The 19,999-nt window shown below is 36.7% G+C and overlaps 1 protein-coding gene across 1 annotated transcript in view; it reads right to left on the reverse strand.

Annotated features, from left to right (window-relative positions):
* Nucleotides 1–19,999, reverse strand: part of LOC139732793 (uncharacterized) — a 90,336-nt gene that overhangs the window by 49,629 nt on the left and 20,708 nt on the right. Inside the window, exons 8-10 of the mRNA XM_071643636.1 lie at nt 18,859–19,055; nt 16,959–17,178; nt 3,559–4,002 (exon numbers count right to left, since the gene is read on the reverse strand). Of these exons, the coding sequence (XP_071499737.1) occupies nt 3,559–4,002; nt 16,959–17,178; nt 18,859–19,055 (861 nt within the window). The remainder of the gene's footprint in view (nt 1–3,558; nt 4,003–16,958; nt 17,179–18,858; nt 19,056–19,999) is intronic.

Here is a 19,999-nt window from a genome sequence, read left to right on the forward strand (position 1 = left end):
ATAGATTATCATAAAAGTTGATGCCTATTTAGGTGGTCAAAATTTACGTTTGAAATGAGAAAGTGGGAGCATTTGCAGACAATTGTAAACATCCGACATTTGTTTTAGCATCGTAAAGAGCCGAAAGTTACCGTTATTCATTTCTGACTGTAAAAGCAATCATCCACTATTTACAAGTATTTTAACACCTTCCGGAGCCGAATGTTACCGTTAATCATTTTCAAATGTAAAAACAAGCAAGCGACATTCATTTTAGGATCTTACGGAGCTGAATATCACCCGTATTTATTTCCAAACGTGAAAGCAAACATCCGCTTTTTATTCTATCATCTAACTGAGCCCACTGATACCGTTAAATCATTTCAAAATGTAAAAGAAACAATCTGCTACTTATTCTAGCATCGTACGGAGCAGAATATTACCGTTATTCGATCTCCAAATTCAAAAGCAAACACCCGACATTTATTTTATGATCGTAAGGAGCCGAATGTTACTGCTGTCCACTTCCGAAAGTGAAATCAATCATCTGACAATTATTTCAGCATCGTAAGGAGCCGAATGTTATACTGTTTTTCATACTCGAACGTCAAGGCAGACATCCGACATTTACTTTACCATTAAACGCAGCTGAATGTTATTATAATTCATTTCGAAATGTTAACCCTTACTGTACTGGGCTATTTGGCTCCATGAAAATACTGGGGGGGGGGGGGGGGGGGGCCTGGGAGGCCCCCCCCCATTGATCTCGGAAACGCAATGTCCGATGAACTTGAAAATTTGCATGCTGATAGATCTTCGTGTGCTGAATCTGATGGTGTAATTTATTTTAATCAATTATGCAATTTTTTTGCATAATTAGCTAATTAATTATTCATAATGCGTATTTTATGCATTTGGGGGATATTTTCATAATTTCAGCCTAAACAAAACAAGTACAAACTTACATGAAAACTGTGTAATAATGAAGAATAATGTTTCCCAAATGTGAAATAAATCAGAGAGAAAAAAAAAACCGAGAAAAAAACAACTTTTTTGTTATGTTTTGTATTGTTTTTATTTCTTATGTTTTCTATTGTTTTATATTCCTTATGTATATTATTGTTTCTAAACTTTGCCCAATTTATTTCAGAACAATATAGGAGCATGAACCAAGTGGAAAACCAATTCCTGAGCAAAATTCATAAAGTAATGCAAGCCATGGTCTATTGACAGTATGCAACTGTACACAAATTATGCAGCGATTAGCCTTTTTAATGACATGCGCATACTAATTGGCCCATAACATCCCCTAGGTAGGTCCGATATGGACAAATGTGGTATCAAAATGTGCGCAAGACTTCAGGGGAAAAAGTCATGAAGCGAGAATCCGAAATTCCCAGCGGTCGTGATGCAATCGCCAAAAGTATGGAGGGGGGGGGGCCTCCCAGGCCCCCCCCCCCCCAGTGCAGTTAGGGTTAAATAGCATCTGTCTGATATTTATTTTAGCATCTTAATTATGGAGCAGAATGTTACTGCTATTCACTTCCGAACGTAAACACAATCATCTGACATTTATTTTGGCATCTTCCGGAGCCGAATGTTACATGCTATTCACTTTCGAACCTATAAAATGCGAACATTCGGCATTTATTTAATCATCGTATAGAGTTGAATATTATTGTTATTCATTTCAGAACGTCAAAGGGATCGTTCGACATTTATTTCAGCATCTTCCAGAGCTGAATGTTATTGCTATTTACTTTCGAACATAAAAGCAAACATCAGACATTTATTTCATCATCGGACGGAGTTGAATACAGATTGTTATTCATTTCCGAACGTCAAAGCAAATATCAAACATCAACTTTATCATTAAACGCAGCTAAACGTTACTGTTATTCATTTTGAAATTTAAAAGCAAACATCTGACAGTTATTTAGCATCGTATGGAGAAGAATATTACCGCCACATGTATTCACTTCAGAACGTAAAAACAATCATCTGACATTTATTTTAGCATCTTCTGGAGCCGAATGTTATTGCTATTTACTTTCAAAAGTAAAAGCAAACATCCGACATTTATCTCATGGTCGTACGAAGTGGATTATAATTGTTATTCATTTCCGAGCGTCAAAGGGATAATTCGACATTTACTTTAGCATCTTCCGGAGATGAATGTTATTGTTATTTACTTTCGAACGCAAAAGTAAACATCCAGTATTTATTTTATCATCGTATGGAGTTGAATATCATTATCATTCATACTCGAACGTCAAAGCAAACATTTGACATTTATTTTAGCATCTTCCGGAGCCGTATTTTATCCTTATTCATTTCCGAATGCAAAATCAAGTATCTGACATTAATTTCAGCACGGAACTGAATCTTACCATTATTCATTTCCAAAAGTATTTAAGCAAACATCCGACATTTATTTTAGTATTATACGGAGTCGAATATTATCGTTATTCATTTCCAAAATCAAGAGCAAAAATCTGACATTTATTCTAGTATCTTATGGAGCCGATTGCTACCGCTGTTTATTTCCAAAACTGAAGGCAAACATCTGGCTTTTTTGGTGGCTCAGCGTGCATTTTTGGTGACCCCAGTCGCAAATTAACCCTTCGCGAAATCGTGATTCGATTCGCGAAAAGACTCCGCTAAATATAAGGCATAGATCGCTACACTCAGCCGGGGCTACGTCGTCCTTTCACCAGGTCTCTTAACAAAACCAAAATCTCACGCGAGTTCTTGCATTACCTATCGTTAATGTTAACGAAACATCGTTAATTTGCGCTAGGGATCGTTACTCATTGTTACTACAAACGTTAATTTTCCCGAACATTAGTTTGCGTTACTAACGATTCATGTGAAACCGCTTGCGTCAATGAAACGTTAATGTTTATTAACGCAAAGTTTCTTTTGGTATATACTTTATGTAAACAAAAACTGGCGTCTCGTGCTTTTGACAGTGATTTATTACACAATAAAATCTTATTCAACTTAGGCACAGTGAATTCAATGGTTTTTCCGTGAAAGTGTTCTTGGAATTTCATCGACTTAGGTGAGTATTCGACTTTAAAAATTCAACTTGCAAGTGAATTATTACACGTAAGTCAATGGGGAAAAATCAGGACTTTTTAAAATCATCGACTTGCGTGATTATTCAACATATGCGACGTCGACTTAGGCGAGTTTAACTGTACATGGTTTGTCAAGAAACAGTCAAAAGCATGTTTCCCATCCTTACAGGTCTCAATAATCGTAATAGGTGCCGAACTAAATAAGTTGAAACAAGGTTAAAACATAAACATAAATATGGCGAAAACAGGTGAATCCAGCAAAAATGATACTACAACTGGATTCCACTTTAATAGCAACTTAGCACATTGTGCAATTTCTGAATTATGTGTGGCATCAGCTGCATAGAAGAAATAATCAGAGTTGGGATTGTCATCGCCAGTGATTCCAGACAGACGTAACCAAACTCTCTCACATTATTTTATTTAGGGGTCCTCTGTCTTCTTCCTAACAATCCAGACTGCCATTAAACAATAAAAAATTGTTGTAATCACTTACTTGCTAAACATTCCTGCTCTTTGCACTTGACCAGTGTGTTTGCTTCAGGGGAATTATCAGTGGCATCAGCTGCACGGAAGAAGTAATCTGGGTTGGGGTTGTCACCACCAGTGAATTCTAGACAGACGTAACCGAAATCATTACATCCTACAGACCCGATCTCAAAGTCTGTAACAGCATCAGCAATCTCCAGAGGGCTGTCAGATTCCAGTGTGGTGCCAGCCTGGGGCCTGCTCAGTGTTTGACGCTTGTAGTTGAATCGCTCTCCGCTGCCGTCGGCATTTCGGCTACCATACAGACCCTGCCTCCACAAGCCGCTGCCAACAAGCTCACGGTTTCCCTCTCGGAATGTTACAGAGCTGTCAATACTAACGGATGTCTCCTCACCAGGGTAAACAGGTTCTACTGGCTCAAGGTTCCAATCCAGCTCTTCAGCAAAGACACCTATAGAGAACAGGAGTCAAGATATTTTCAAGATCATGAGTACAATGTCTCTTTTTCTTCTTGAGTAATGCCTCTGGTATGCTCTCGGACAAATCATAATGAAAGATACATGGCTGTATCAGTTGACTTCCTGCAAGTAAGAATCTTATAACAGACAAGTAATCATGAAGCACATCAAACATCAAACATCAGATTGATCAATAAACAGAAATACACCTGTATGCCAACAACAGAGGAAACAAAGAGCAAGTGAACATTTAACAAAGTCAAGAAAATAATCAAAGTTTTTCAAAGAGCAGTGATTTTGTAATGACAGATTGTAGTAGGTTTGGTTTTGGGTAGATTTTGAGTTGCCATTCAGCATTCTCACTTAGATATGCACAAACCATCCACACACGATTGAAGCTGGTCAGAGAGCATAACACAACATATGATTTACTGCCAGTCAACCAGTTTCCAACACATCCATGAGGTGAGATAAAAGCTGGAGGCGGTGGAGCTGTAATACATGTCAAAATTACGAGAGGAAAATCACTTGAACAAAAGAGACATAGAACACTCCTGGATCATTTCTGCCCTTTATTCAAATTGGTGACTCAAATACACAATACTCTTAATATTTACAGTGTACTTAAAAGGATTTTGCCCATAATCTAATCTGCACAACTACACCTAAGGTGGCATCCTGGACTAGGTAGAAAGAAATGTACAACAAAGTTGGACTAAATCACAAGATGATCTGAGATTGATGGACAGAAAACCCATCCTACAGCATTAATGCCTCTAGTACCTGTTAGGTCAGAGGAACTGTATAACAAAGACAAAAAAGTTTTTTTTTTTTTCCCAGAATTCTGTGTTATCGTATGCAGTCACAGAACAAATGTGACTTTCAGGGATGAACAGTTGTACCAAACAATTAATTCTGAACTTAAAATGCACAAGCTGCATGAGAATGGCAAGTTATTGACTTGAGGACATTGTTATCTCAGCTAATATGGTTGCAGCTAGTATCATCTTAGGTGACATTTTAGTCCAATTTATAATTAACCCGTTGAGGACGGTTTGATTTTGCTACAACACGCATTTCCCATAGACACCTGCCCGAGTATACTCGCGACTCGTCCTCAAAGGTTAAAAATACCTTAATGGCAAATATGGTTTTGTTGACACTTTAAACATTCTGTACATCTGATTTCTTTATACATTAAAGTTAATTAAGAATTGATCTTAGAATAAAATAGAATAGATCTACTCACTGCTAAATGTTCAATCTCCTAGACAATGACAGTGATGCAAGATTTGTTTAGATAAACTGTTACAGGATTCCAACTGTTTTCTTCCTAACAGAGAAGTAGTAGAGGCAAGTAATAGAGAGCCCTACTTTCAATTTAGATGCCTTTTAAGAATATTGGTGAGAGTAAAATATTTATTTCATTGTCGACTTAAAATAGTTGTATCTTGGTTCTACATAAATTCCTGTTTTATATTATTCAAAAATATGAACTTCCTTTAGGACAAGGCAATGAATATGTAAATACTTCATAACTCTGGCCCTAGCGACATCCATTACTGGTTCCAAGCCCTTTTAGTCATTATCAATAAAAGCCCAGACAGTTCAGGTTGATCTAAATACACTTGAACAAATTCCACAACCCCCTTAGAAGGGGAGTTGTGTCCTGTTTAATTGCATCCAGAGTTGCTTTGCAGACTTGCATGATAGATAAGGTGCAGAATGGGTGGATTTGTTTTTCCATAGTGGTTGACCATACCTGATGTGAAGAGTATTTTCTATGTGGCCTTTCGAAATCAAGTTCAGAAAAACAACACAACGATTAACAAACAAAAAAGGAAGGGGTGGGGGGGGGGGGGAGCCACGTGCTCCTGCACAATGTATTTACGTTCTTCTTTCCTTGTTTTTTGGCATGAACTAATTTTTCATATAGGTTTGGGGTGAATTCCCCTGTTATGATAACTGATGTTTGACTTTTGCATTTAATGGACTGATTCTTTGCAAAAATCACCCCCCAAAAAAATGTTCTTTATGAATATGCCAACATTCAGGGTTATTTGATAATCCTTTCAAAGCATTTACTAGATGGTTTCATTCATTTTGTGTGTGCACAACAGAAAATAAATCAGTGCGCTTAAATAAACCCTGAACTTCAAAGATTCCTGTCTTGATATCTGAGTAACTTTCCTGGAGTTTGATATGCTCTCATGATTTCACATAGTTTAGACCATTCAATTTTTGATGACTTTAATATCTCTACAGGGTGAAATTCTCTTCCTGTGACCCATTGTAGACTGACTGATTTTCCTGAAACACTCATTTCCCACTAACCCCAGCCTGAGAATACTCATGACTAGTCTTTTATGGCTTAAAGTTCACATTTTAAAAAGCAAATCTTATCTAATTACAATTTGTTAGCTATACAAATGTATAATGCAGAGCCACACATGTGCTTTCATCTGACGAATGAAACTAATTTAAATGTTAACTTAGGTTCAGACAATTTCTGCCAACGAGACAACTTCCTCCGATGAAAAAACAACAACACATGTGTCCATCTTAACAGAAAACTCTGTGCAGGGTAAACTCCAGAGGCTTTGAAGATCAAGATGCTCATTCTTAGTCACCTTCTCACTTCAGCAAGCACTTGTGAATCTGGGGGGAAAATGAGATACATGTACCTGTAAAGAGAAGGTTCCTTTCAACCTACAGACCAGAATATCATTACTTCGAGTGAAACACAGGAATTTCTAAGTTTTTCAATTGACTATCAAAGTGTGAAAATGACACTGAGGAACATTTTGCCAATACTTCTACAGGAAATAAAAGCGAGACTGAATTGACACGGAATGAGAATATCTATGTGAAGAGAAAAAAAATAAGATGTACATGTAGTGTAAGATTAAGTGAAGCTTATGCATACTCATTTGTATCAAATGTTTTTGCTGTATTATCAGCAAATAGGACTAGGTGAAGGTTGTTATTCAAAATAATTCAACCATCGCTTAATTCACTGAACTAGTTTTGTCAGACTGACCTGATGTTTCAAACAAAAATTATAAAGTCTCCCACTAAGGTATGTACAATGTACGTATTTCATGATAGTAAATAATGAGGAGGCAACATTTTCTGTAATAAGGTGATTTGACATTACACTTCCCTTTTGTGCAAATGACTGTTATGCAATTATATAATTACAATTTTTCAATCAATCAATTCCCTTGAAACAAGGATACGTCACTCTTCCACACCATATAACCTTCAGCAGCATTTCCTGAATCTTCATTCATCATTTTTCCATTAAAACACCCCCAATAGGGTGTGCAGAATTAGTTTTTTTTTTTCTCGCTCTCAAGCATTACAACGAACAGCAGCTAAATATTCTTCATCTCAAACTCATTCAGTTTGAATTTTATAGCAGTCAGTCTCAAAAGCAGACATGACTTTCACTAAAGGATTAAGTAGAAAGCAAGCATTTAGTACTTTTCCCTACCTCCATTAAAGGAGACCGGACATTTTGTACTCTGGAAAGCCTACAGTATTATCTGGTAGAATGAGGGCTGCAAACATCTAATCCAAATCAGGGAGATTCCAAAAGCAATCAGGAAAATACTTCTACATTACATGCATCTCCATAAGCCAAAATAATACCCAAATCAGGAAGGCTTTTGTGTTTTGTCAGGATAAGAAGATAAATTTTAGTTTTCAGGAAGCCTCCTGCAGAGTCGGGAGACGTGGCAGTTCTGCATATTAAACCCAGCATCTGGTTTGCCTGATTCCAACCTGACAATGAATGGTGTGTCAAGTTGGTATCCCCCTCCCCGTTTAACCCGTTGAGGACGGGCAGATTTTGCTACAACATGCATTTCTCATAGACACCTGCCGGAGTTTTCTCGGGGCTCGTCCTGAACGGGTTAATGAGTTGGCAACTTAACTACTGCTGCAGCTCTGAAGAATGCCCATTCATTATAACTATCAGCACCATATCAACAAGGAAACAAGAGGGCTGATCAGAAACTAGCTAAATATCCTATTTCTAGACATGTATGTTGAAGCTTGTACAGTACAAAAACAATGAATGCATTTCATTTGTATGCCTATAGAACATGCAGTATCATTTAAATATTGACTGCATTTTAAAGAGATGTGAAAGTAAAAGAAAATGAAAACCAAAGTTAAGACCACAAAAGGTTTCATGATATGAAATAAAAACCTAAGAGAAGAGTTGAGGGCAAGTGGTGTTATAAACATATTGCATCTTTCTATGTGATGGTGACCAGTATGATTACATCTAATACAATTAACACTTACATTTTTCTTTAATACTAGTCTGGTTCATGACCACAACATCAGTCTTAGTAGTGTGAACAGATTTGTTCAACAATTTATTTGGTCTACTTTAAATTACATCATCATGCATTTTTGTGTAAAAATTCATATTCAAAGGCAAATCTCTATTAACAAATCAAATGTGTTCTGGTTGTACCAATAAATTGCCAGAAGCAAAACTACAATAATCAACTTAACCTAGACGGGATAACACCTTTCTCTGAAGTGAAAAAAAAAAGTTAAAAACCCACACACACCTAATTGCATTGCAAAGAGGTGACTCTTCCTCCATGAAAACTACACTGTACATGTAAGTAGCAATTAAGAAATACAGTGAAACCCCGTTATAACGAGAACGAGTTCGGTTATAATGAGGAACCTCTTGCATATAACGAGGTGATCGCATCGGTCCCATTTTCCTTTGCGTGTAAACCTATGGCACAACGAATCAGTTATAACGAGTTTGGTTATAACGAGATTCCTGTTGTAACGAGGACAATTTTGGTGCATCATGATAAAGAAAAACATAAGCAATTTGATCGGATATAACAAGGTTCCATTTCTTGACTTTCCTGACTTTCAAACACGAGACAAACGAAACACTGAAAACCAAATTCACGCTATCCACGTCTCTTTCCCGTTTTGAAGAGTACCGTTCCTTCCATCTTTTCTTGTAAACCACGCGATAAGACACAGGAATACCTTCGGTGTTCCAACTAAGTTATTGAATATAATCATTCGATTTTCTTTTTCGCGAGATACCCTTGTGTGATAGAAGGTCAGAACACACCGCAACGAGAAAAAAAAAATAACACATTAAAAAACTTTTCATGTACCAATACTCGTGGCCAAAAATGGACAATTGGAATGCGTGTGTAACTCATCGTTGGTGAGTGTGTATGATTAAAGCCGAAATAATTAATGAAATCATCGCGATCCTGCCAGATGACAGTAGCGTAGAAATAGTTGAATAACGCATGTTTATGTACTAAATTGAGTCAGAGTTGTACAAAAGAAACAAACACATTTAACAGTTTAAAAAGATCTGGCTTTGTTCATTATCATTTAACAAATGATAATGTAAATATGAGTGTGCATGATTAAAGCCGAAATAATTAATGAAATCAACACTATCCTGCCAGGTGAAATTAGCGTAAAAATAGTTGCATTATGCATGTTAATCTACTTGAGTCGGTGTTCAGAGAAAGAAACATATTCAACAGTTTGAATAGATCAGGGTTTGTTCATTATCATGTGACACCGCATTTCACAATGAAGATTTTTCTTTCTTTCAGAATGGTCTTCGAGGTACAGATTTTCGTAAAAGGATCACAACCTCCCAAATTCCCTTTCTCACACTTTTTCAAGAAGGGATGTACAAAACGCGAAGAGATTTTCAGAAGAAAATAAAGAATGCATTATTAATCCCTTCGGGCACAACGATCATACATTGTATACTATCACAGCCGAAATGATTCATGAAATCATCGCATTCCCGCTGGGCACCAACAGCATAAAATGCCTCGAAAGTTGCAGTAAACAACGCATGTATGTTACTCTATTTTATACAATCTGATTTTGTTCATTGTCATTTTACACTGTATTCCACAAGCAAAAAATATCATTCTTCCAGAATGGTTCAATACAAGAGGAAGAGATAGGTGTAGAAAGAATCAAGAATATGATATAGGCCTACTTGTCCAGAACATAATGTGCAACTATCATGCAAAGAGATTTTCGGAAGCAAAATAAAGAATCATCGCATTTCAACCCCTCCTTTATCAATTCACAAATAATTTCCCGTTATTCTCTTGAAAATAATGATCCATAATTGTATAATAGCAACGCAAAGGATGTTCGTAAGTTTGATTGATGGGTATATGACGTCGTGCTTATGTTTGTCTTTGTTTTTTATGCGTACGGTTTTAACAAGGTAATATCGCCGGTCCCACAGACCTCGTTAAAACGGGGTTTCACTGTATAACTGTATAATTTTACCTCCTTTTTTTTTGGGGGGGGGGGGGGTGGGATGTGGGAGATATCAAAATAATCTATACCTTCAGCTGAAACTAGAAACATAAGATGCCAGTTAGAATATGGCTAATAGGCAAAATATTACTAATTGTTGCGAGGTACTTGTAAATTGTTTTCTTGATCAGTACGCATATCACAAGTTATGTGTAATAGACACATATTTCTAACCACAGGCAATTGATTAACTTACCTCTAATTGCTTGCTATTTTGAGAATTATGCACACGAATCAAACTGCATCGCGAGACGGAGAGTGAGCACTTGAAACTGCACGTGATGCACACAAATCACACTGCATTGCGAGACGGAGAGTGCTTGTTTGAAACCGCATGTGGCACTTCAGAAAGAACATAAAACTTTGTCAGAACGCACATTAACCGATCAAGGTACTGACCAGGAATATGCGATGTTTGCACACACAATAAACTTTGATGAATCAAATTAATAAATACACTTCATAAAAAGAATTTCATCAAGACAAAATAAAGACATGTAAAACAAGAATGATTACATAATATGAAAAGAAATGTGAAAAGGAGAAAGCACCCATGAACAACTTGGCCACCAGCAAAATATACCCAGTAATGGCAATGAGGTTTCAAACATGGTGAACGCATATCCCTCATACATGTGATATAAAATAAGTATAACATAAAAGTATCTGAGCACATAATGTACATGTAGAAATAAAAGAGTCAGACAATGACATAAACAAGAATGGTTAAATTTATATGAGTAGATGTACATCAAAGAATAATAGCACAAGGCATGTCAAACAGAATCACATATCAATGAGCACAATAACGTATAAAAAGTATCAGTTGTTGGAAGCTGAAATGCATAAAAATAAAATTAAATCTCAAAACCATCCTGCTCAGACGCTGCTTCATTTAACAGTTGCTTCAACATCACAAATATGTCATATTTCTCTTTGGACAAGCCATCAAGGAAACATGCTGCTTCAATGCTATTAATGGTGGCCATAAATACGGTGGTACAGAACTAACATTTCCCCCCCCCCCAAAAAAAAAAAAAAAAATAAAAAAAAATTATAATAAATGCTCGAAACATTAGGCCAACATTTAATGAAATTCCACTTTGAAAATCCAGCAGGACATATGAGGTAAACTCAGCAGAAACAGTCCCAAGCCTACTTGTTTAAATTATCTCACACACATCATTTGTGATAAAGTCTGCCTATCCATTAAGAGTGTACTCTGGAGTTTTCTGTTTTGATTTAAATGGTCTTTCAGTTTCCACACTAAAAAGAGTCAGACTGTCTTGTTTCTATTTTCATGGCTTTCCATAACAAACCTTCACATTCTGTAGGGGAGCAGCTAATCAGGACATTGGGGTTGGGAACAGGAATAAGGTTGAACACTGTTGTTGGGTTTTCTCCTTTGGCAAATTCAACACAGACATACTGGACTTGGTTACATGTCAAGCCCTGCATGTTGAGATCAAAGTCAACGCTTCCAAAGAGCATATCTTCAGTTGTACGAAGAGTTTGACCCTGCTGGTCGCCGGTCAGCACCTGTGGTCAGTCAGACACATGCAATGACCAGGAATAGAGACAAGAACATGGAACAGACAGACAAAGCCCGATGATGCAGAAGACAATCATGGCAGAAGAGAAAGAGAAAGGTAGGCAAAAATATTGCAAATGTTGACATGAAAACAGACATGCAATGAACAAGGGCAGATGTGGTAGTTGTCATATATATCAAAGTCATTGAAACAAGAAACAAATGGAAATTGAACATCATTCCAATTAATCATGAAACATGCATGGTAAAATGGTGATTCAATGATGAGAGAAACAATGAATTTGACACACAAACAAAAATGAATGTATTTACAAGCAATAACCAGACAAAAGAAAGAAATAAATCACAGCATCCGATGAATGAAAGCAATAAAACCAAAACAGTGACAGTGAAAATGCAGCCATGAATTAATGAAATTCAAAGTTATCATAAGAATGATTCAATAGATGGGCATGGGTCAGTATGCAACAAGTATACAAAAATGGAGGAAGAGGGGAGAAACAAACAAGATTGAACATAAATTAATATTCCCCATTCATAAACAGGATTTGTCATTCATTCAGATCACAAACAATACATTATGCAATGCAATTGAAATTGTAAGGCAACAAAGAATTTCTGAAACAAGCATTTAATGCAATAGGAAAGCATCAGCATTATAGCAAACAATGTACTTGGGAAAATATATCAAGGTTTTTCTAAGAACAAGAAGAACAAGTTCAGTCTTTGAGATATGACGGCATAAACAGTACAGAACCAACATTGATGTGATTCTTTGGTTACACTGCTTAGTCTCATGATTTCAAATACATGAAAAGGTGATACCATTAAATGGAAATGAAGAATTCTCATACCTGAGTTCTCTCACTATAGCGTCTTCCACTTCCATCCATGCGGGAACTGCCAAAAGCCCTCATGGCCCACAGTCCATCTCCTGCTACACCCACTCCCTGGCCACGTATTGACACCTCCATGGAATAAGGGTTGGAATAGCGACCATCAAGGACTGTACCACTCCGCACCCGGTTGCCAACATTTGTAATCTGCACATCTAAAGACAGAAAGGGAACAGAATAGCTCTTGATGAATTGCAAGACAGACCACATCTAGCTTAGACAAATGTTACTGACACAACTGGGAGGCTAGCAATGTTAAATGCAATTACACTTTCTTCAAGATTCATTTTCTGTGATTTTATATATATGTAAGGCAGTGAAGCTGCCAAGTATTATATATTTACTGACATAACTTTTGGTACAAAAAAAAAATCAAAAATGTACTGTCACAAAGCATGATTATTGTAGTTACTTCTTATCTTTCAATACATTTTTGCAAAGTGAGCATCGTTTGATAAAAACTACACAATGAATACAAAAAGAAAATGTATGGTAGCAAAATGTTTCAAATTACCTGCTTGACATGGGCTTTCTTGACAGGACACAATAGTATCAGCTCCATCAGGAATAACAGTTAAAGTGAAATCAGGATCAGCATTAGCATTCTTTGTGAACTCCATACAGGCATACGTATAAGGACCACATCCAATGGCAGCCACATCAAACATGGCTTTGGCCTCAGTGAATTCTAGTGGTCCAGCATTGAGAAGACTTTTGGACACCTCCACATTATTCAGGGTCTGTTCATTATAGTTGAATCGTTGGCCTGAGCCATCCTCATTTCTACTTCCATAGAGCCCCAGCCTCCAAAGGTTAGAACCAGTGACATCCATTGAGGATTCAGTGAACTGGACTGTAGATGTTATATCCAGTTCATTCTCCATGCCAGCAATAATGTTTGATGCAGTGTACCGCCACTGAAATCCTCTCACCTGCACACCTGTACAAAAATGTCCCCAAATCTATATTTTAAGATGACAAAATATTTTTCAAAATGCAACTAATATCTAGACCAAAACCTTGTCAGAATGAATGAACTTACTATTTATTTACATGTTTTTCATACATAAACCAGCATTTGGAAACATTATTACTATGAAAGAAAATGAATTCTGTAAATGGAAATAGTCTATCAATACATGTCATATTCTGATCTATGTGAGGATTTTCTTCTTCCAGAATTAAGGTGAAGTACATCGATAGAGTGCAATTATTCAGTGGAGTGCTGGTAAACTGTTTGGAATTACAATGGTAAATGTACCGGTATTTGCTTCCCATGTAACATAAAATAGAAGTAAACATACCGTAATACATATGATTTGAGTCCTTAGTTGTTTTGACATACAAATAGTTACAGCACTACACAATTTCAAAAGGCTCTACATTGCCAAATTTCCAACTGATTCTTGGATTGACAAAGCAGCTCAGGAGGTGAAAATTCTCAAATTCTGAATTTCATGTGACCCATCATTTTCATGAATTTTGGACAGATATAATGGAATTGACCTGTTTCATCCAATCTTTCTAAAATACATGACAAAATCTATATGACAAAATTGTCAAACTCTCAAGAGCAATATCCCCTTAACTTACAGATTAAAAAATGCTTTGCAAAGGAAAGTAAAACAAGTGACTTAAACACAAAGATTTTTGTTACAGCAGCAGTTAGGAATTATCTGGTGGCTTTCTTGTTGCTGTTTAGCAAACAGCAGCTTAACAGTAGTTGATTTCATTTAATTATCACAAAAGTCATTTCATCAATGAATGAACATGAACATCAGAGAGCAGGATTTTACCCATAATTCCAGTAGGTGAAAAAAGAATTTACTATGGGTATACAGTTATCATCATTTATAAAAACTTAAATGCACATTTTGGGGGCTTACAACAATTCTGTTTACAAGTTGCACAGACAAACAAGTATACAATGCGTAGGCATATTCATGAGAAATGAGTGCCTCTGAGAAGATGCAAGTCTCAAGAGCAAAAGTGGAAACAATGGAATGGCATTTAAACAAAAGAGGATGGTAAACGGGTAGTTAGGTGACTACATCACCATGATAGACAGACAGGGGAAATTGAGGGACAGTGGCAATTCATTTACAGAAAAGAAGGTAACTGAGAGAAGAGAATTTGTTGTTAGACAGGAGTACTTAGCACCAATGTGTTACATATGCTGGAATCACACATGAGGACAATGAAGAAAAGGGCACAACATGGTGAAAATATCCTATAGATCTACAACTGGGTAGAAAAGACCAATCAAATTAACAGGTTGGCAGATGGGTTATCATCAAAGCAAGGAGTCAGAAAATTTACTATTACCAATTGTGTCATAGAAATACGAAAAGCGGAAGCCAGATTTAAGCATAAAAAATTTATCACTTGTGAAATCAAACCCACCTCCTTGGGCTTCACAGATGGATGACTAGCTTTCTTCAGTTGCTCCATTCATCATAAGGACTTCAGCTCATGTGATTAATATTCTCCTTAACTTAATTCATGACACTTGCAGCAAAACCATATTTCATTCACATATTGACAATAAATTCATCTTCTTTGCAGCAATGGAAGGCTGATGGGAGTGAATGAGGCACACAATGATTTAACATGATTTGATTTTCCTCAAAATGCATCATGAGAAAGGATCTATCAGATTTTGTCATGGCAACCAACTCATGATACACATTCAGATGATTGTTTGAGCAATTGCAAGCAACTAATATTTGTACTGGAGTAAAAAGTAATTTGAATATAGTAACTTGAAAACATCAATATTGGTGACACCTCCCTTAAAACAGCCCTAGCATACTTGATACTAAAGAAATCATGAATGTGTAAATGATTTCCCTTCTACAATGTTGACCATGGTACATTGTACCTAGTCACCTCTTACTGCAGAGTGTTTCAAATCTTATATGTGTGTGTGCTTGTGTGTGTGTGTGTGTGTGTGTGTGTGTGTGTTTGAAATGTTTCATTTTGCTGTCTAAACTGTCCGCTTGCTTGAGGGCATGTGCATTACTCGGTTGTTCCCATGCTAATTGTTGTGAATGCATTTCTCCATAAAAATCCTATGCTTTCAAGACAAACTCTTTTCATTTTTATATGAATTGAAAGAGGGTTGAATTTCTTCAGCACTAGTTTTCTCTCCAGTTTATCTCCCTATAGTCATATCAGAGGTAAACTTTTCAAATACCAGCCATTATATACCTTACATACACAGGAGTATATATTTTTGGAGAATAGAACATGATAAATATGACATATTAACAAACATTGCAACAAAATAATCATTTTTTGCAACAAAACAATTGCAACAAAACAATCCACAGATACAAAAATTTGTGTATACTACAATATATATCGACTGGGACTTGTCGAATATACACACATTTTAGGTGAAACAATCATGAACAGAGAACGATGTCGCTTGGATTCATAACATGATGTGATGTAATGTGGCACAATTTTCATGACAACATAAAGCACACACACCATGATCTGATATACTTCACACAGTGACAAAATGGAATGAAGTGACTATTGTAACATGTTCAAAACACTTGATGCCAATTGATATTTTGAGAACACTGAGATGTGATGGAATAAACTAATTATTAATACAGACACACAATGTAATGAGACAAGAAGTGACAAGTGAATATTTGATCAAAACAAATTTTGTAATGTTTGTGGACATCAATCACAACATGTTAAACTGAACATGAACAAACTATGAAATGAATGTCAACATATACATTTACTTGGCCACCAGCAAAATATTCAACAAGAATAAAGAAAGCGATGAAGCAATGTTGCCTCCATAATCAATTTTCATTATCAGCCTCTAGTCAACCTCTAATTTTTGACAAAAAAATAATCATAATGATGATGATGATGAAACAGCATTTGTATGGCGCCATTTATCTGTTAGAAACATTCAAAGGCGCCCAATAACATAACAATGAAAACAAATACTTTCCTCTTTTGTCTCTGAGATATTCTATATCAGACCTTACAATATTTCTTAACTGTCTGAAGATGATAAAGATAAATTCTGCAAAAAACAGAAAGCAGTACGAAACATGGATCCTGATGTGCCTTCTTGCACTGATAAGTGAATTGTAGATGGTACACAAACCTTCACATTCAGCAGGTGAGCAGCTAACAAGGACACTAGGGTCTGGCACTGGGATTAGGTTGAATACGGTACTGGGATTTTCTCCTTTCGCAAACTCCACACACACATACTGCACTTCAGAACACGACAGGCCTTGCATGTTGAGGTCAAACTCAACATCTCCAAAGATCATATCTTCAGTGACCCGCATCGTCTGTCCTTGCTGGTCATCGGCCAAGACCTAGATGAAGAGAGATGTATGATGGAGGCAGTAGGGAGGCAGGATAGAAGATGGGCAGGCATTGTATGACAGTATGAAGGAAATAATCCACAGACAAGCATGAGAGAAAGTTAAATGGAATGACATGATGACAACAGAAGAAAAGATGATAACAAACAGAAAGGAATGAAGTGAGTAAATCAAGGTAGACAATCAGTGCATGTGAACATGAATGACAGTATGGGTCAAATGTACAAATGAAACAAATAATGGCAAAAGGTGTATAAAAGAACATGTCATTGATGATACAAACATGTGTCAACGATTATTTCACAAATGGATGATAAGATAAGTGTAATGTTCACAACATGTAGAAACCAAACAAAAATCAGTGTGAAGCATGCATGTTAAAATATATAATGAAAAGAAACCATGAAAAAATATCCACCCAAACACAATGACAATGGCGTTAAGATGAATGGTTGTTATGATGAAAAAGGCAATGAATTCAGAAGAGGAGAGAAAAGACATGAAACACTCGATATGAAACTGTATTTTTCACAGATGTACTCAATGAGAAACATAAGGCAAGAAAATAACTCCAAAACTTTTTCACTGCATAAACATCAAATATAAAGAAATCAGCAATTGGACACAAGATATTTAGAATTGAACTAAGAATATCAACCATCAGTCTGTCTTTACAGCATCACCAGCTGTTGTATCAACCACTATTAGCATTCCAAATACTGTAAAACATGATATATTCGCGGCATGAATTTTTCACAAATTGGAGCAGACGGCCTTTTTTGCGGCATGAAATTTTCGCGACCTGCCACTGGCATTCAATGCATATAGTGTAGACAAGAACTTTCATGTGCATTTTAATTTTGCGAATCTTGGCGCTCGCGAAATTCGCGAAATTCAAATGCACGCGAACATTCCTCGTTTTACAGTATGCCATCCAACATGAATGAGATTTCCACAGACAACTGGCAGCATTGACACATCAGAGAGGACAGAATTGCAGTATTGTATGTGTGTGTTGGATTGAGAAATCATTTATGTCAGTGGATTAACACAAAGTTCAGCAAATTACAATTAATCTCTTCAACTTTTCTGCTTCCAGTTTTCCAGGATTATCTCTGCATAGAAAGTTATGTTTTCATACATGTAGGTGTTCCCTTGTTTGTTTTTCTGTGCAAAATAAGTCAAGAACTGAATTGAATTGAATGAAACTTGCAGGAAGAGTAGTTAATGACACAGGTAACTGTATGATTGGATTTTGGTAGTGATCTGGGAAATTTTATGGAATTTTGACAGTTTTTTTTTTTATTTTTGGGGGAGATACTGTCAATGAATTTGAGAATTCAAGCTGCACGTATTTGAAGTTTGCATATGCGCACTAAAGTGGGGGGTTTTGTGTTGTTGTTTTTCTTTCATTAGACCCAGTAGCATGGGGGATACCAACGAGTGGGAAGGCTGTCCTGGCTTGGATAAATTAAAGGACCTCAATAATCATTGTGTACATGTACTGTTTGTCAATGATCTCAGTGTAAGTCCACACACAGATGAAGGCATAATAAGTACACGTATAGAACCAGCATTGATGTGATTCTTTGGTTAATCTACTTAGTTTCAAAACTTCAAATACATGAAATTAAGGTGATACCATTAAATGGAAATGAAGAATTCCCATACCTGAGTTCTCTCACTATAGCGCCTTCCACTTCCATCCATGCGGGAACTGCCAAAAGCCCTCATGGCCCACAGTCCATCTCCTGCTACACCCACTCCCTGGCCACGTATTGACACCTCCATGGAATAAGGGTTGGAATAGCGACCATCAAGGACTGTACCACTCCGCACCTGGTTGCCAACATTTATAATCTGCAGATCTAAAGACAGAAAGGGAACAGAAAAGCTCTTAAGGATTGTTTGACACCCCTTACCTATCTTAGATATATGTTACTAACACAACTGGGATGCCAGGAATGTTGAAATAAAATTGTGACCCGCTACAACAAAAGGATCCTGAAGTCGCCGACGGCTGAGCTGAGCAAATCAAGTTTAAAGTCACAACATCAAAATTGGTCAAAACAATTGATTTCTGTTTCTGACATAATTTTGTAATCTAATGTTTTGACTATCATCTGCCGAAATGTTGAAGTTAAATGATCAAAGGAAAGGAAAGAAATCAGCATTTTTCTGGGCCAATTTTTTCAGACTTTCAACGTGAACAGAGATGTGTCCGAAGATTTGGATTTAGTGCTGCAGCTAGACTCTGCAGCTAGACTCCGCAGCTAGACTCCACCCCTAGCAACGAGGGAGTGATCTTATTGGTCAGTGCGTGGCATCCTTATTACTGACTGGTTGTGTGTGGACTGCTGGTGCTAGGCTTGAATGAACACTGTCAAGGTAGCTAGGAGCATGCCTTCTATTGTCAAGCGGGGAAAACTGTCTTGCCTCCCCTCGATTATGATAGCATCGGAAGGAAAACTTTGAAGGCGTTTATCTCGAAACTCTGATTTCCTCGACCACTCGACATGCCCTAATAAAATCATCGATAGCTCCGCAACCGAGTACTTTTATAAGTCATGTTATATATGAAATTAAAGAGGAAGAGTAAGGGAACAACGGCATTTCATTTTCAGAAAGCTGTCCTCCCCTGACTTTTGGATCCTTTTGTTGCAGCGGGTCACAATTATCATTCCATTTTCAATTCATTTTCCATAATTTTATATGCAACACAGTAAAGCTGTCAAGCATTATATACTTACCGACATAGCTTTTGATAAGAAAAAAAAAAAATCTAGAAAATGTATCATTACAAAACATGATT

This window comes from Diadema antillarum, unplaced genomic scaffold, assembly GCF_040938485.1.
Source record: "Diadema antillarum isolate AM-2024a unplaced genomic scaffold, OU_Dant_1.0 seq00000447_RagTag, whole genome shotgun sequence".
NCBI lineage: Eukaryota > Metazoa > Echinodermata > Echinoidea > Diadematoida > Diadematidae > Diadema > Diadema antillarum.